This window comes from Protopterus annectens, chromosome 9.part0, assembly GCF_019279795.1.
Source record: "Protopterus annectens isolate FY-2018-M chromosome 9.part0, PAN1.0, whole genome shotgun sequence".
Classification (NCBI taxonomy): Eukaryota; Metazoa; Chordata; order Ceratodontiformes; family Protopteridae; genus Protopterus; species Protopterus annectens.
In genome coordinates, this window is record NC_056743.1 from 645,995,161 (window position 1) to 646,009,319 (window position 14,159).

Below are 14,159 nucleotides of genomic sequence, written 5' to 3' on the forward strand. Positions count from 1 at the left end.
GCTCAGAGTAGGAGGAGCTAAACAGAATGGGGTGGGGACAAAATGACTTGCAGCCTTTGGGGTAAAAAAGACTTCCATTTTTGAATAATTAGTATCGCCATAAGATTTAGATTTCCAAGCTGTATCAAATGATTCAACAAATATACGCCATTGATGCTAAAGCAAAATCACTGCTTATGTTCTCCATATTTGTCTATATACATAGTACCATCCCCCTTCCTTCACAATCAATGAAGCTATCAAACATAAAAAAGCAAGAAACTCCCATATTTTCTTTTTGTAGTGAGAAGAGGCAGCACTTCATGTGCCAATCGTACTCAGAAGATCAAATGAATAGGACTACATAAGACCATGATTCCCAATTAGCAGAAGACAAAAGTAGATACAAATGTCAGTGAATCTGCACTGAAACACTCGGCGTTAAGGATAGAAAAAGAACCATCTTACAAGCATCTGATGATTACTCTGATATAACGAACATTTTTGAAAGGTCAGAACGTGCAATGCTGAGACCTGAAATATAAAGACTGAATGACCAAAAGTACAGACTTACAAATATTAAGTCCTAGAATGCCATTTCTTAGAATTTTCCTTTCCTTTAATCTTGGAGTTGGTATATCTATATATAATGTGGATCCCCTTCTAATATTTGAAAGACCATATCATTGAATTTCATTTTTGCAATAGAAAAATCGTAAAAATGAAATACCCGAACAGCAAATTTTTCCCAGGGCAAGTAAACATTTGCCCAACATGCCTTTTTCTACACTCTACACTGTAGTGGAATCCCAGAGTTGGTATATATAGTTAGGGGGTGCAGCCCCACACTTAGGTGGCTTTTATTTACTGTGGTGTGTGTTTCAATGAAATTTGATGATATGGCCTTTCGAATATTAGAAGTAGATCCACATTATATATATATATATTTTTTTTTAAGTTTTGGGGGAGGGCTTTCCCCTCTGCAAAAAAACTAATTTAAAGGAAAAGAATGATGCTCGATTTTCACGCTTCCTCTGTATTTTTGGTCATCTTTTTGTCATTTCAGGACTCATTTCAAGTCCCAAAATTTCAGAAGGCAGCTGTTACATTGTTACCATAACAGCTTAGCTATTAGAGGACTCTACTTGATAAGTTGATTAGCTGTTTTCATCTTCTCTTGCAGTCACTATTCCAGAAAACATACATTGGAAGGTACCACTCAAGGACATCTGCACACTTTTTTCAACCTGCACTGTGAAATAACACACTTTATGTAAGTGCACGTCTGCTGAGACTGCCAGTTCATTCATCCCCTTACCATCAACAACCCCTTCAATTCAAGCATTGACAATGAGGATTTGACACATATGTGCAGATAATTCCATCAGCTAAGGTTTATGGAAGAGACTCCCATCCAAAGGGGATGGACAAACAATATTCCTGTGCCATCAAGAAGGACCCTTTTCTAGATTAACATATAGAGTAAGAACATATCTGCTGTATTTAGCATTGAGAACTCTCCTTATTAAATCCTTGGTTGGGCTGATTCACAAGCAGTAATCACTAGGGTGGAAGGAGACAGAGGACCACATGATATAGGAGCAATACCATAGGCAGGCGATCAAAGGGACCATAAGAGGCCTAACCATATACACCATTAAGTAGACATAGTTAGAAGTTCTTGCCATCCTTAAAGAGTACTTAATAATGCCCACCTATCAAAATAAGCTTGACCAAACATGAGCAGAACTCAGAAAGCAGAGTTCTGGAATGCTGTTTTATTAAATGCGGTCTAACTCTTAGAGTAACAGCCTGTCAACAGTTGGTGAAGGTGTGCATTGATGGCCAACTGACTGTGGTGCAACTAAGACATTCTTTAAGCAAGCACTGGTGATGGACAATCCCATCACAGAGTAAGCTTTGAAACCAGTATTTACCAAGTGTGGTATCTTATGGCAAACAGTAAAGAATTTGGCAAACCATTCTTCAATGTTCTGCTTGGGGACACATACTTGCCAAATGACAGGCTACCTAGCAATCTCGATAACATTTGAAACTCCAGCTGACAAATCTTGTGGAGAGAAATTTCAGGGCTGCTGAGCTCTCAGACTCATGCAACAGACAGACAAGCCGACTAGCCATGGAGTCTAAATCCCACAGAAGAGATGAATTCTTCAAATGCGGATGGAGATGCAGCCCTCTTTTACAGAGCTGCTTAATCAACTAGCATAAGGCCACAACCCTGACTTTCTCATGATTGTGACATACAGAAACAGTTAATACATGAACCTTGACCTTGGAATAACTGATGTCCAAACTATACAGGAATATAAAATAAATCATGATCACCTGGAAAATAAAGAACTAGGGTTGCACAGGGGATCATTCTACTTAGAGAAGGAACCAATGCCACTTGGGGACACATATCTGCCAAATGGTAGGCTACCTAGCAACCTCAATGATATTCGAAACCCCAGCTGACAAATCTGTCAGATTAATGGTATCTACACCATAACAGTTGAGGGAAGCACCCTTAAATAAAAATTGGAGAGCTTCTGTATTGTCAAAGGCCTGAGTACTGAAATATGCTATTCTCAGCTACAAAGGAGTGGCAAGAATGAAGTGTTGGCATTTCCTTCTGAAGTTTGAGCTGATATGTAAATCATCAGGAATGCAAAAGGGAATCAACTAACTTCCACCTTGCGCAAATGAATAAAGCAGAACAGAGGGAGGGCTACATTCTTCTGAGTGTTGAATAGGTCTGACAGAGTACCCCACTTTCAAAAGACCCTGAAAAGACACAGCATTTGAATCTACAAGAGTAGCTCAGAGAATCTCCCAGGTCATTCATTCCTTGGGGATATGCAATGCCAGCAGGATGATGCCCCTATTTATAGCCCTCTACAAAATAAATACTGCCTTCATGTACAGGGAACATGGCCTTACAATCCCCCTTGTTTATTTAGGTACTACACAATGGACCTTTTGTCCTGCTGAGATGAAACCTCAGAAACAATGCATTGTGTTTTCACCAAATCATCTAAAGCCATCGCTTCTTAAGCCTCCTCCAAAAGCAGGAATGACAAGAATTCAGGAAACTCCAGCTCTCGGCCTATATAGACAATCATCTCAGCAGGTGTCAGAGGGGACATTTTTCAATTGATGGTGATTCCCAAGGACTGCAATCATTAGCATGCTCAGTGCAGGGATATTTCAATGAGTCCCTGACTACAGATACTAGAAGGCATTCACCTAGGTAAGGTAAAATAAGATTTTCTCTTGCAAGACTTCAGCCACAATCATTCACCCAGGTAGGGAACATAAGATTTTCACTCTCAAGAATTCAGCCACAATGACCAACCTCTTGGGGAAAAAATCGCACTGCAGATAATGGAAATGTCCACCAATAGTGAATTGGAGAAATTTCCAATGTAGTTCCTTTAAAGCTGATGTTACAAAATACATCCATCATATCCAGTTATACATCCAGAAGCCCTAGAAGAACAACGGTGTGAACCTCTGCAGTGCAGCCATGTACAACTAAATGTAACATATGTGCTAGCTGAAGTTACTGAGTTCTAGAATATTCTAGAACTCAAACATTCCGTTTGGGATTAGAAAGAGGCGCTCCTGAGTGTGCCATCATTCAGATGAGATGATAAAATAAGGCCCTATCTCCTTGAGCTGGTGGTGGCTCAGGTGGATGTAAAAGATCCCACAGCACCTATCAAAAAGAATAGGGGACTTCCCTGATGCCCTGGATTAATTTTCCCTAGTATTATAAATACCACCTCAGGTCTACCCTGAAGAGAGGCTACTAGCCTAGTCTGACCAGTCCAGTCAACAAAGGATTGACAGATAGATAGATAAATAAATGGCAATTACTGAAGATTAATCCAACCAAGAGCCCATCAAGTAATGACCCTTTTGGCATGTATCCATCCAGATACATGCAACAACTGGAACACCCACAGAGATACTTTACTAAAATGATACAAGGCCTTAATAACAAATCTTATATGGACCGACTCAAAGCCCTGTTACTCTACTCAGTATCTTACAGACTGCCAAGAGGTGACCTGTGTCTGGCATACAAGGCATCCTCCGACCCATTACTGATGGATTTATTGCACATCAGCAAGACAAATGGCAACACTTACAGAACAGTTTGGAGGGACAGCTATATTTTATAGAGGATATCACTGCTGTGGAACAGACTCCCCATCCACATAAAACAAAGTTCATCCCTGTCCATTTTCACATACAACAAATCTATGGATGGGAAACAGAAAATTTACGCCAAGACTGCCCTTTGTACTACTAATGGACAGATGCAGCTCCTGAATGCTTTATCCCATGCATAAGTCCCCTCAAATTATCTATGGTATGATCCCAGTTCTTCTCCTTAGGTGGAATATATAATTATCGACCATGGGGTGGGTAAGGCAAATCTATAACCAAATGGGAAAGGTTATTTTGAGCACAAAAAGGGAATGTGGCTTGGCTTAAAATGGCCTGCAAGGGCAGCTAGCCTAATACTAAGACTATGGCTAACCAAGATTGCTGATGACTGCAAACTGGGAGCCATAATTGACTCTCCGGCTGACACGGACATCCTCCAAAAGGGCCTTACTGAGACGGACACCTGGTGTCAAAGTTATGGCCTCAAGCTAAATGCCAAAAAAATGCATAGTCATCCCATTTGGGAAAAACAAAACACCCACAAATTACCACATAGGTGGCAGCCCCCTTAATACAGAAGAGTTAATAAGAGATCTGGGGACCCAGGTAGATAGTAATCTTTCCTTTGACAATCATATTGCCAAATTAGTTAGGAAATCCTTCTATGTGGCCCATCTAATTACTAAAGGGTTCACATCTAGAAATAAAGAGGTTATAGTGCCCCTCTACTCATCACTCATTAGATCCATCAGAGGACAATGCCCCATTTGGGATGTACTTCACAAGACACTTCCAACAGCTGGAAAGACCACAAAAGTACCTCACCAAGAGGATTACTGGTCTCAAACATATGTCCAATCAGCTCAACTGAAAAAACTCTGGCTGTACTCAGTGGCATATCGCTTACTCAGAGGTGATCTCTGCCTGACTTACAAAGCCATGTCCAACTCAGAATTGATGGACATGCTCCACCTAAGGAAATCCAAGTCACTGCGAGCCACGTGCTCTAGTGAGCTACACCTCGCCACAACAATAAATAGAACATGCTGGAGGGATAGATTCCTGTCAGAGAGACTCCCCATGCTTTGGAACAAAATTCCAAATTACATCAGGCAGAGCTCCTCACTAACACTCTTCAAGAGAAACCTTGACGAGTGGATGGGTAACAGAAAACACACCCCTGGGATCACTTTATTGGCTCTGCTTGACAGAGGATCAGTTAATTAATCAATGGGGTGGCGAAAGCCGACACACTCTGGCTAGGCTTATAAATGCCCTCAGGCAGATAGCCTAGTACCTACCTATGAACTTGCCTATGAACCTATAAGTTTGATGCTAAGATTCACTCATTGGCCACAATCATGCATGTATGTACAATAAGTAGTCTCTAATTATGATAGAAAGTCTAAATTAAAATTCTGAGAGTAGATCTAAATAATGAGTGGTGGAGATGAATCCCACTGAAGAGGGTGACAGACCGGTGTAAAAAGGGAAAAGGTAGGAATGAAGAAGAGGTTGAATGCTAAAGTATTTAAGGGGCTACTAGATATGGGTATTTTCTCCTTTTGCTATTAAGCAAATGTAATGAATTGACTTCTTGCCATCAAACCATTTTATTGAAAACTACAAAACTTTTCCTAATCTATTTACAAAAAAATATATTTACATTGCTCCAGCACCTCAAATGCAAAATGTTTACTCACTCACTGATGTGGAAGCACAAAAACATCCCATACTCCCCTCCAAAATAACACAGGACTAAGATATCATGGTGACCAGAAATCTCTGAGCATCTCTGGAAAGTAGAGAAGTGAAGTCCTGCCATACAAGTGCACCACAAATTATTGTCCGCTGATTCCTTATCCTGCAGTAGGGCAGAAAGCCTAAGACTTAATCAAATTACTTTGACTGATCTTGTGGACAGAAACATAACATGGATACTGTCTGCACTGGCACACCATATAAAAATAGTCAGATGCAGGTGCAGGCAGGCAGGCAGGCAGACAGACAGACACACACACACACACACACACACACACACACACACTCACTACCTCAACTTACAGTCTGCACATGCACTGACCACATTTTAACTGGGAAGCAGCCCACACATGTCAATTATTCCAAACCCTCCCTGCACACATCCTAGTTTCTTTCATTAACATTGCAGAAAGCAGCTCATGGGTGTGATCTAAGGGAAGGGAGCATAACTTACTGAAACAAACCTAAGTTTAGGATACCATCTTCTTGAGTTTTTAGACTAAGTAAGCTCTTGGTCAGGAGCACAACCTGTTGCTGTCAAACACCACAACAGCTGCATTGTATGTTAGTCCAATAAAGGTCATGTCAGCAAACCAATTCAGCATCTGTGCTATTTTATCACTGACACAGGACAAGACAAAATCAAGTCCCACTGCAGAAGATAACGTATTAATAAGATTTGGGGGGGGGGGCTTTGCTGCATATGCATAGTATAACAACACTGCAGACAAATATTCAACTTATGCACTTTAGTTCCAGACCTAAGAATGGTTCATGTAATTGTCTAACTGCTCCACTATTTTCTAACAGAATGTATCTCTCGAACTTCACGCCTTCCAGCTGTGACTGACCATCATCACACCCTAGGCCTCACCCTGATGACTGCTTACCAAATGATCTCGGAGATAACTCATCAACCAATGAGCCCCAAACCATATTAAGAGAGAATAGAATGCAACAATGTACAAGTGTGTCTCTTGCATTTTTACATGCTACATCAGGATTCATGCTAAAAGCACTAGTTCTCAGATCCTTCACTGCAAGAGGAAACAACAGGTCATCATCCTGACTTTATAATAAGCTCTGCCTATATTACAGTCACACTGCTGTACCTGGGTCACTGGCGGTGCACAGGGATACCCATTATTGTGCCCGGGGACAGCCTAGCTCATGCCACTTTTGTACCAGAATGCACTACTTACAGTATGCTGTACTATCAGGGTATCATGGGTCTAGTATGCTTTTCTCTTCCTGTTTCCATGGCTGCACACTTGTCCCAGTTGTGTTTGATGTGACTATTAGAAAAAGCTGTCGCACATGTTTACTGGCATCAGTACTAATATCTTCCCATTTATGGAGAGGGATGATGTGTGCATAAAATGTACATATATTTTCTACAGGAAAATGGCGTACGCTCATTAAAATCATTTTAAACTTTTTTTTTTTGACAGGTAAACCAACATCAGTTAAACAGTGCATATAAAGACAGAGTGCTGGCTGCCATGACAAATCGGCTGTGCATGTTGGAACAAACCAGCTTTGATGGCACATACATATGGAAAATCACCTGTGTCAGTGAAAAAATGGACTCAGCCATGACAGGGAAAAACCTCTGTGTCTACTCACCACGTAGGTATCAGCGTTCAGCAACACCTTACTACTTAAAGGTTTAGAAGCATGCATTTTTAAATGCTTTTTATTGTGTGGTTGAATTTAAAAAGAAATTACTCCATTGCCAATACAAGCAGCTCTTGTAAAAGAAGCACCCAATTAAGGCATTTAGTGTAAAACAGTATTTTGTCTGCTGCTGTTCAGATTAAAGCTTAAACACTATCTCTCTCTCTATAATGCCTATCTTTCAAGTTTCTCTCATATACCCTGTGTAGATGAAGCTGCCCAGATTATGTCAAGTATACTTATCTCATATTATCAGTTTGTCCTATCATAAAAAAATGGACCTAGAATGTATGAACAAGTTCTATGAATCAAGCCTAAACAAACTCAAATGTAGTTTAAGCAAGTGTGACAGACATGCGTTATCATTTGACTAGTTTAAAGAGCACATAAGTAGTAAGTGAGTGAGGTTACTCAAGTAATCATGCATTATATCCCGTCCTTCCTGTTTCGGGTAGCCCTGAAACAAAGCAGGCTTGTTTCCAAGCTCACATCATGGACAAAGCCAGCCCAGTTCAGTCTTTACACAAGTGGTTGACAAAAGACAATGACAACATATATAATACGTGCTCTCACACACACAATATTTTTAGAAATGCTTTTCTGACTGGGCACATAGTGTATTACTGCAGAGTGTTTTACTGGATTTTTAATAACATTACTACTCCCTTTTGGTATGCTCTAACTGTAATAATATTCTTTCCTTTCCTTCCCTTTCCCAGCCTTTTACACCGGGAAGTATGGTTACAAGGTCTGCATGAAACTATTCTTGAACGGAGACGGAGCTGGACTGGGAACTCACATGTCTATCTTCCTGGTGATCATGAAAGGAGAGTATGACTTCAAGCTGAAGTGGCCCTTCCCTTACAAGGTAATAGGTTCTTACAATAAGATATTTGCTTTAGATATCTAGACCTACTGTATGCCTCAAACAGCACACAGAGGGCATACTGTAGAGCAGTAAACACTACTGTCCTGCTGAGTACAATCAAAATATGGTAACAAATGACATCCTTGACTGGCTGTTATTTCTATGAACTTTTCCAGGAGAAACATATGTATGCCTCTGCACTCATCGACCCTCACTTCACAATTTAGAATCCCACCCTCATTAAGAACGTTTTATAATCATCCTGGGTGTAACAGATATAAATGCATGACCAGAGTGACTGCCAAGTTCATGTGGTAGTCAGATCTGTACCAGCTTTACAGGTCCATCCAGCTGTTCTATATGACTCTCACTCCCACTGGAAGCAGTTAGCATGCTGTTTGCAGACTTTGCCACATACCATTGTAAGAGTGACATGATGTATGTAGTTTGATCTGCCAAGTATTCAGTGTTTTTTTTTTTTTTTTTTTTTTTTTTTACAAAGACAATGTCTTTCTTAATCATCTCTCTCATTACATTATTTCTAGGTAACATTCACACTGCTTGACCAGTTAAGTCAGAGAGATATTTCTGCGTCATTTAAGCCAACAGACGGCAGCTCTTTCCAGCGGCCACTTCAAGAAAAGAACATTGCAAGTGGGTTGCCAGAATTCATCACACTGGATGAACTGTATTCCAGTGACTGTGCTTACATTAAAGACAACCTTATGTATATTAAAGCAGAAACTGGTCCAACTGTATAGAGATGCAGAGAACCAAAATGGAAAACATTTTAGTTTTACCAGGGTGATAAGCTATCATGCCATAGTCTTACAAGCAGGACATGACAGAAGAAACATTTCATAAAGATGGAATTTGTTTACACAGAAAGCGGCAAAATAACCATTTAATAGCTATGCAGAAGGTAACAGATTGTGGCTGCTTATGGTAACTGAGCTGTCACTTCAGTTCAGACGTGGTGGGATAGATGACAGTCTCAAGAGTAAGTACAGTTAGGAATGATATTCTTGCATAAGCTGAATAAGGAATCAGAGTAAAGGGTAGATCAGAGAAAAAAACAAGGTAGCAGGACAGAGAGACAAGGAAATTACAGTACACAAGATGCAACGTGTGCAGAACAACAGACTTGCTCCATGAAATGTGACGAGTCACAGGGCACTGAAATGAAGTCACTGGAGGAAAGAAGAGCATAAACAGGAAAATATAGCAGTGTTTTTTCACATATGGTAAACATACATTTACCAAGGAGTAGGATTAGGATTCTGAAGAGGAAAATTATCTCATTTTCAAATATCAGACATTGCTAGATTAATGTAAATTATCTAATTTGCAAATATAGGGCATCCTAGTTTACAGAACATAAAAGGATGACATGGTTTTAAAGTGATGTGACATACAATGACATGTCGATATAATTAATATATTGGTGTACAAGATAACATGACATTCAGTACTAGAGGGAAAAGGGGCAAATCCTTCTGCATCTGGATGGGGATGACACAGCATAACAACTTCTTGCAAGTCATCTGTTCTATTTTCCAGCTATGACCAAATGGACCTCAGGAAGCCCAGTACATCTTAAAACACTAATTATTATTACTTTCAGATACTTTTATTATGCATAGATATTAAAAATGAATGCTGAAACACTGAAAACAAAGAACTTGATATTCAAGGATATGGTCACACATACGTGGTGTACATATTTAAACAATAATGTATTTATTTTCATGCACTGAGATTGACTTTTACTTTGCTATTTTTTTAAATGCCTGGTTGACTAAATGGAGGTTTTATCATTTTTTTTTCTTTTTCTATCTTAGTAGTGAAAAGGCACACTGAAAAACTTGCATCATCTGGGCTTGGGAGGCTATGTTCAGGAAGCTTGCATACAGTTCCAAAAATCCTGCATACCCCCCTTGTTCATATTTATGATTTGCAAGAAAAAAGTTGTTTTTCGCAATTTCATGACATTGTTCAATGTTTTTTGCGTCTTGTGGGTTGCACAATATTATTTAATGAAAACACACCATGAAAAAAAAAATCAAAGTAAATATAAAACAGTATAAAACAGATGAGTTTTTTTGTGTATTAAAGAAAACATATTAGCCTATTACTTTGGCTAGGCCGCACAGTGATGCAATGTTTAGCTAGTGTTTCTGCCTAGGTGCTCCATGGTTTGATCTTCAACTTCACAATTTAAGTTAGAAAATAATTTTTCTATGAGAAATAATACTTACATATAGAATCCATGTTTTCAAAGACTAGACAGCAGTGAACTTTATGTACTGGTGTGAAGGAACATATACTAAACTAGTATGAGTCTAAAATTAAATTATCAGTTCAAGGGTAACACCTTAATAAGGCATAACATTCTGCAAATGTTAAATGCAAGGTGTAAAATATTAAGGATCAAGGTGTGCTAAGTGTCATGTTTTCTCCTCCCCCAGATCATGCCCAAGGGCTCTATTACCAATGCCCAACTGGCCCTCTTCATTTTGATGGCAAGGGAGCTAGGCATTCCCAGGCTAAGTAAGAGCCCAATGGCCCATTTGTTCCTGCCTGTTATTCCCCATTAGCTCTGCATTCCCTGGCAAGAGTTGGGTGGTATGGAGCAGGTCAGCTTTCTCATCCGGGGGGGGGGTTGAACTATTACTTCCTTTTGGACCCTCTCCAAACCTGCAATTGCTACTTCTAAAGGGAAAAGTGCATCCATGTGCCATTTCTCTTCAGCTACTTAGTGCAACTGCACTTCAGTGACATCGGCTATGTTGGCTCATAGTGGAGCCACCCAGTGGTCCTGCTAGGTGTCATTTGTGTTGCGAGTCAGACTGGCATTCACTCCCATCCTCACTAGTCAGACTCGGGTCACCACAGGTGTAATCTGGGCTCTGTCTAGGCCATGCAGCTGACTGTCATGTTTAAGATGTTGGTAGAAAAGTGCACTGAACCACTATATTAATTTGTAGAAACATACATTTAGAATAAATTATTTCATGATTTTGAAGAATGAGTAACTAAAGAGGAAGACTCCATATCTGTAAGAATTAAAGGGTCATGATGGTAAACATACCAGAGGGATCTGGTGCTGCAATGGGGTGGAGTGGACTAATACCAGGAAAGGGTATTGTTTAAGGCAGGACAAGAAAGATTTCTGAGAACTTTAAAAACAGCCTTCATTTGTTGCCAGAAGATGACAGTAAAGAAAAGTAGCCAGGCAATGATGCAATGGCCTGCAGAAAATCTTGTCGTCTTCTTCTTCTAGATGCTCTTCAGCTTGTAAATGGCAGATTTTGAAGCATTTGCATTAGGTGGTTGGGACTAGTATAATGGTTAATGTGTTTTATCTCACAAAGTACAGAGTTTGATTCTCACCTTTGAAAAGGAAATTGGCTAGGCTTAAAATAGCCCACAAGGGCAGCTAGCCTAGTACTCGCCTATGAACCTAAGCAAACAGCACAGCTCTACAAAGAAAAGGGCTGGTGCAGGAACAGATTAAGGTCGGGTAAGCTTCTATTCTGCAGTGTGAAAAGGTTTAAACCTGTACAGCACACCAAGTTTTTTTTCTGCTTTCTGAGTAGATACTGTGCAGTACTGTCTGAGGTTCATCTTATCGTCACGTTGGAGTCCAAAATCTCTGATGTTAAATTTATCAGAATTAGTTTGACAATAGTAGCGATGGTTATGGACATGACTAATTGCCTATATCTTGAAGATGAGCCAAAGCATTATTTTTAGACTTCTGATCAATGGGAATATTACTGAGTATTTAGCTAGGGGTTAAGGTCAGGTATCTGAATATAGCTGATGCTAGGACTGTTTACCAGCAGTGAAGAGCCATCTAACATCCTGTTGTACTTGAGCCTGTTTACAATACTGCTGTATACTTCTCATGAATAAGCCACACCCCCCAGTACTAATCATTGAAAGATACCAGACAGAATACTGCTAGAGAGGGTTGCTGGGATTGGGATTACCATTCATTGATGACCGTCCTGTTAGCCAGTAAACCAAGCTATGGCAGATGGATGAATACTACAGTGGTAAACAGCATGTAGAAAAAGTTAATGACTGTTCAGTATCAAAGGTTTTTGAAAAATCAATTAATAGAGTTCCACTCATGTTGTAATTGCTCAGATCTGACGAGTGCTGTGACATCTACTCTGGATGTATCCACTCCATGTGAGGTTCTGAAAACCACATTGAGAGTCCATAAAATAAGACTGGCCTGAATGTCTTAGTTCAGTTGTTGAAAAATATATGTTTTTTAATATTTTAGCCAGAAAATATATATATATATATATATATATATAGAGAGAGAGAGAGGTCTATAATTAGAGCGACTATTGCCTTTTTATTTTTGTGGGAAATATATACATTTATTGATGATTTATCTAGCAAGGATTTTATTTTCTGTTATTCTGCAGTTTTATAGTGTTATCAGATATGCAATAGCTTTTTGCAGCCAATTTAAAAAAGAATGGTGGACGATCTTCTGCTGAGTGTGAACCGGACTCTTGAACCTGATTTGGAAACTGTCTCACTGCAGATCGAGTAGCAACGTGCCATGTGAGGAAGAAAACACCAGTAGGATAATAGCAAGATTTCAGGGTGAGGACTGACTGGATTTGTAGCAGACTGGGTTCAGTTTATAGGGCAACCAGAAAAGATTGTTTTTGAATGTGGCCTATAATAACTGAAGCTGATAATTAACATTTCCAGTAATAATTTAAGTGATGGTATTGTTTTGTAACTTATAAAAGCATCCCTTTTTGCTGCATGCCTGCTTAGACTGCATGCCAAAACTTCAGGATACTTGTGTTCAACATTCAAAAGTGCAAACATTAAAATGCGTTCACTAAGGACATCAAAAATGGAAACTTACTATCAAAGTATTAAAATGTTTTGCACAGGAGCTGTCCGCCCTGCATGCCTAACAGGGAATACCTCTTCAAGCTACAAAGTCCATATTTGTTCCAGTTCTACAACTCTGAAAAAGTACTAGATTCTATCATCAATATTTTGTGTGTATACATTTCTGTATGAAGTAGGAGAGGGAGTGTGAACCATCTCCTACTTCTTCTACACCATTCCTCCAAATCATGGACCCTTGTCAGTTTTACTCCTTTCTTGCAGTCCATTCTCATCAGTAAGATAATTTAAAGTGTCTGTCATATCACTGTTTTCCCTTTTGAAGATCCAGATTGTGTAAGTGAAGATTTATCTTGACATCAAACTACCTCAGCCTTAAACCTTCCCAAGACCCATTTTCCAGACAATAATTTTATCATTTGTTTTAACTAGGCAAGGCCCATTAGGCATATCCCATTTGTTTTCAGACATGATTCAGGAACTTTGTAATTGTCAAGTAAAATGCTCAGTCAAAACATTATGCACATAGTGACAACAATAATCATGTCCAAGTTTGCTGGATTTGACCTATTTATTTGTTTCTTAACCATTACATTTGAAGGAGGATAGAATATTAATTGTGGCCCAATATAAGTCCATTTGATTGCAGCCCAAAATAGCCAAATCATTATTTTTTTATTGAGGCAAATCCCTGTTTGCTGCACTGCTAATTGCTATAACTAATTTTATGGTTGTCAGACCCCTATAATATCTTCTACACCTTGCTAACAAGTTACTCATTTGGTCTCCCACTCCCTGCATA

The 14,159-nt window shown here is 39.4% G+C and overlaps 1 protein-coding gene across 1 annotated transcript in view; it reads left to right on the forward strand.

Moving 5' to 3' along the window:
* LOC122811400 (TNF receptor-associated factor 1-like) overlaps window positions 1-10,560 on the forward strand; it is a 36,701-nt gene extending 26,141 nt beyond the window's left edge. Inside the window, exons 7-9 of the mRNA XM_044083224.1 lie at window positions 7,374-7,551; window positions 8,319-8,467; window positions 9,013-10,560. Of these exons, the coding sequence (XP_043939159.1) occupies window positions 7,374-7,551; window positions 8,319-8,467; window positions 9,013-9,228 (543 nt within the window). The 3' untranslated portion in view covers window positions 9,229-10,560. The remainder of the gene's footprint in view (window positions 1-7,373; window positions 7,552-8,318; window positions 8,468-9,012) is intronic.
* Window positions 10,561-14,159: the final 3,599 nt, after the last annotated feature.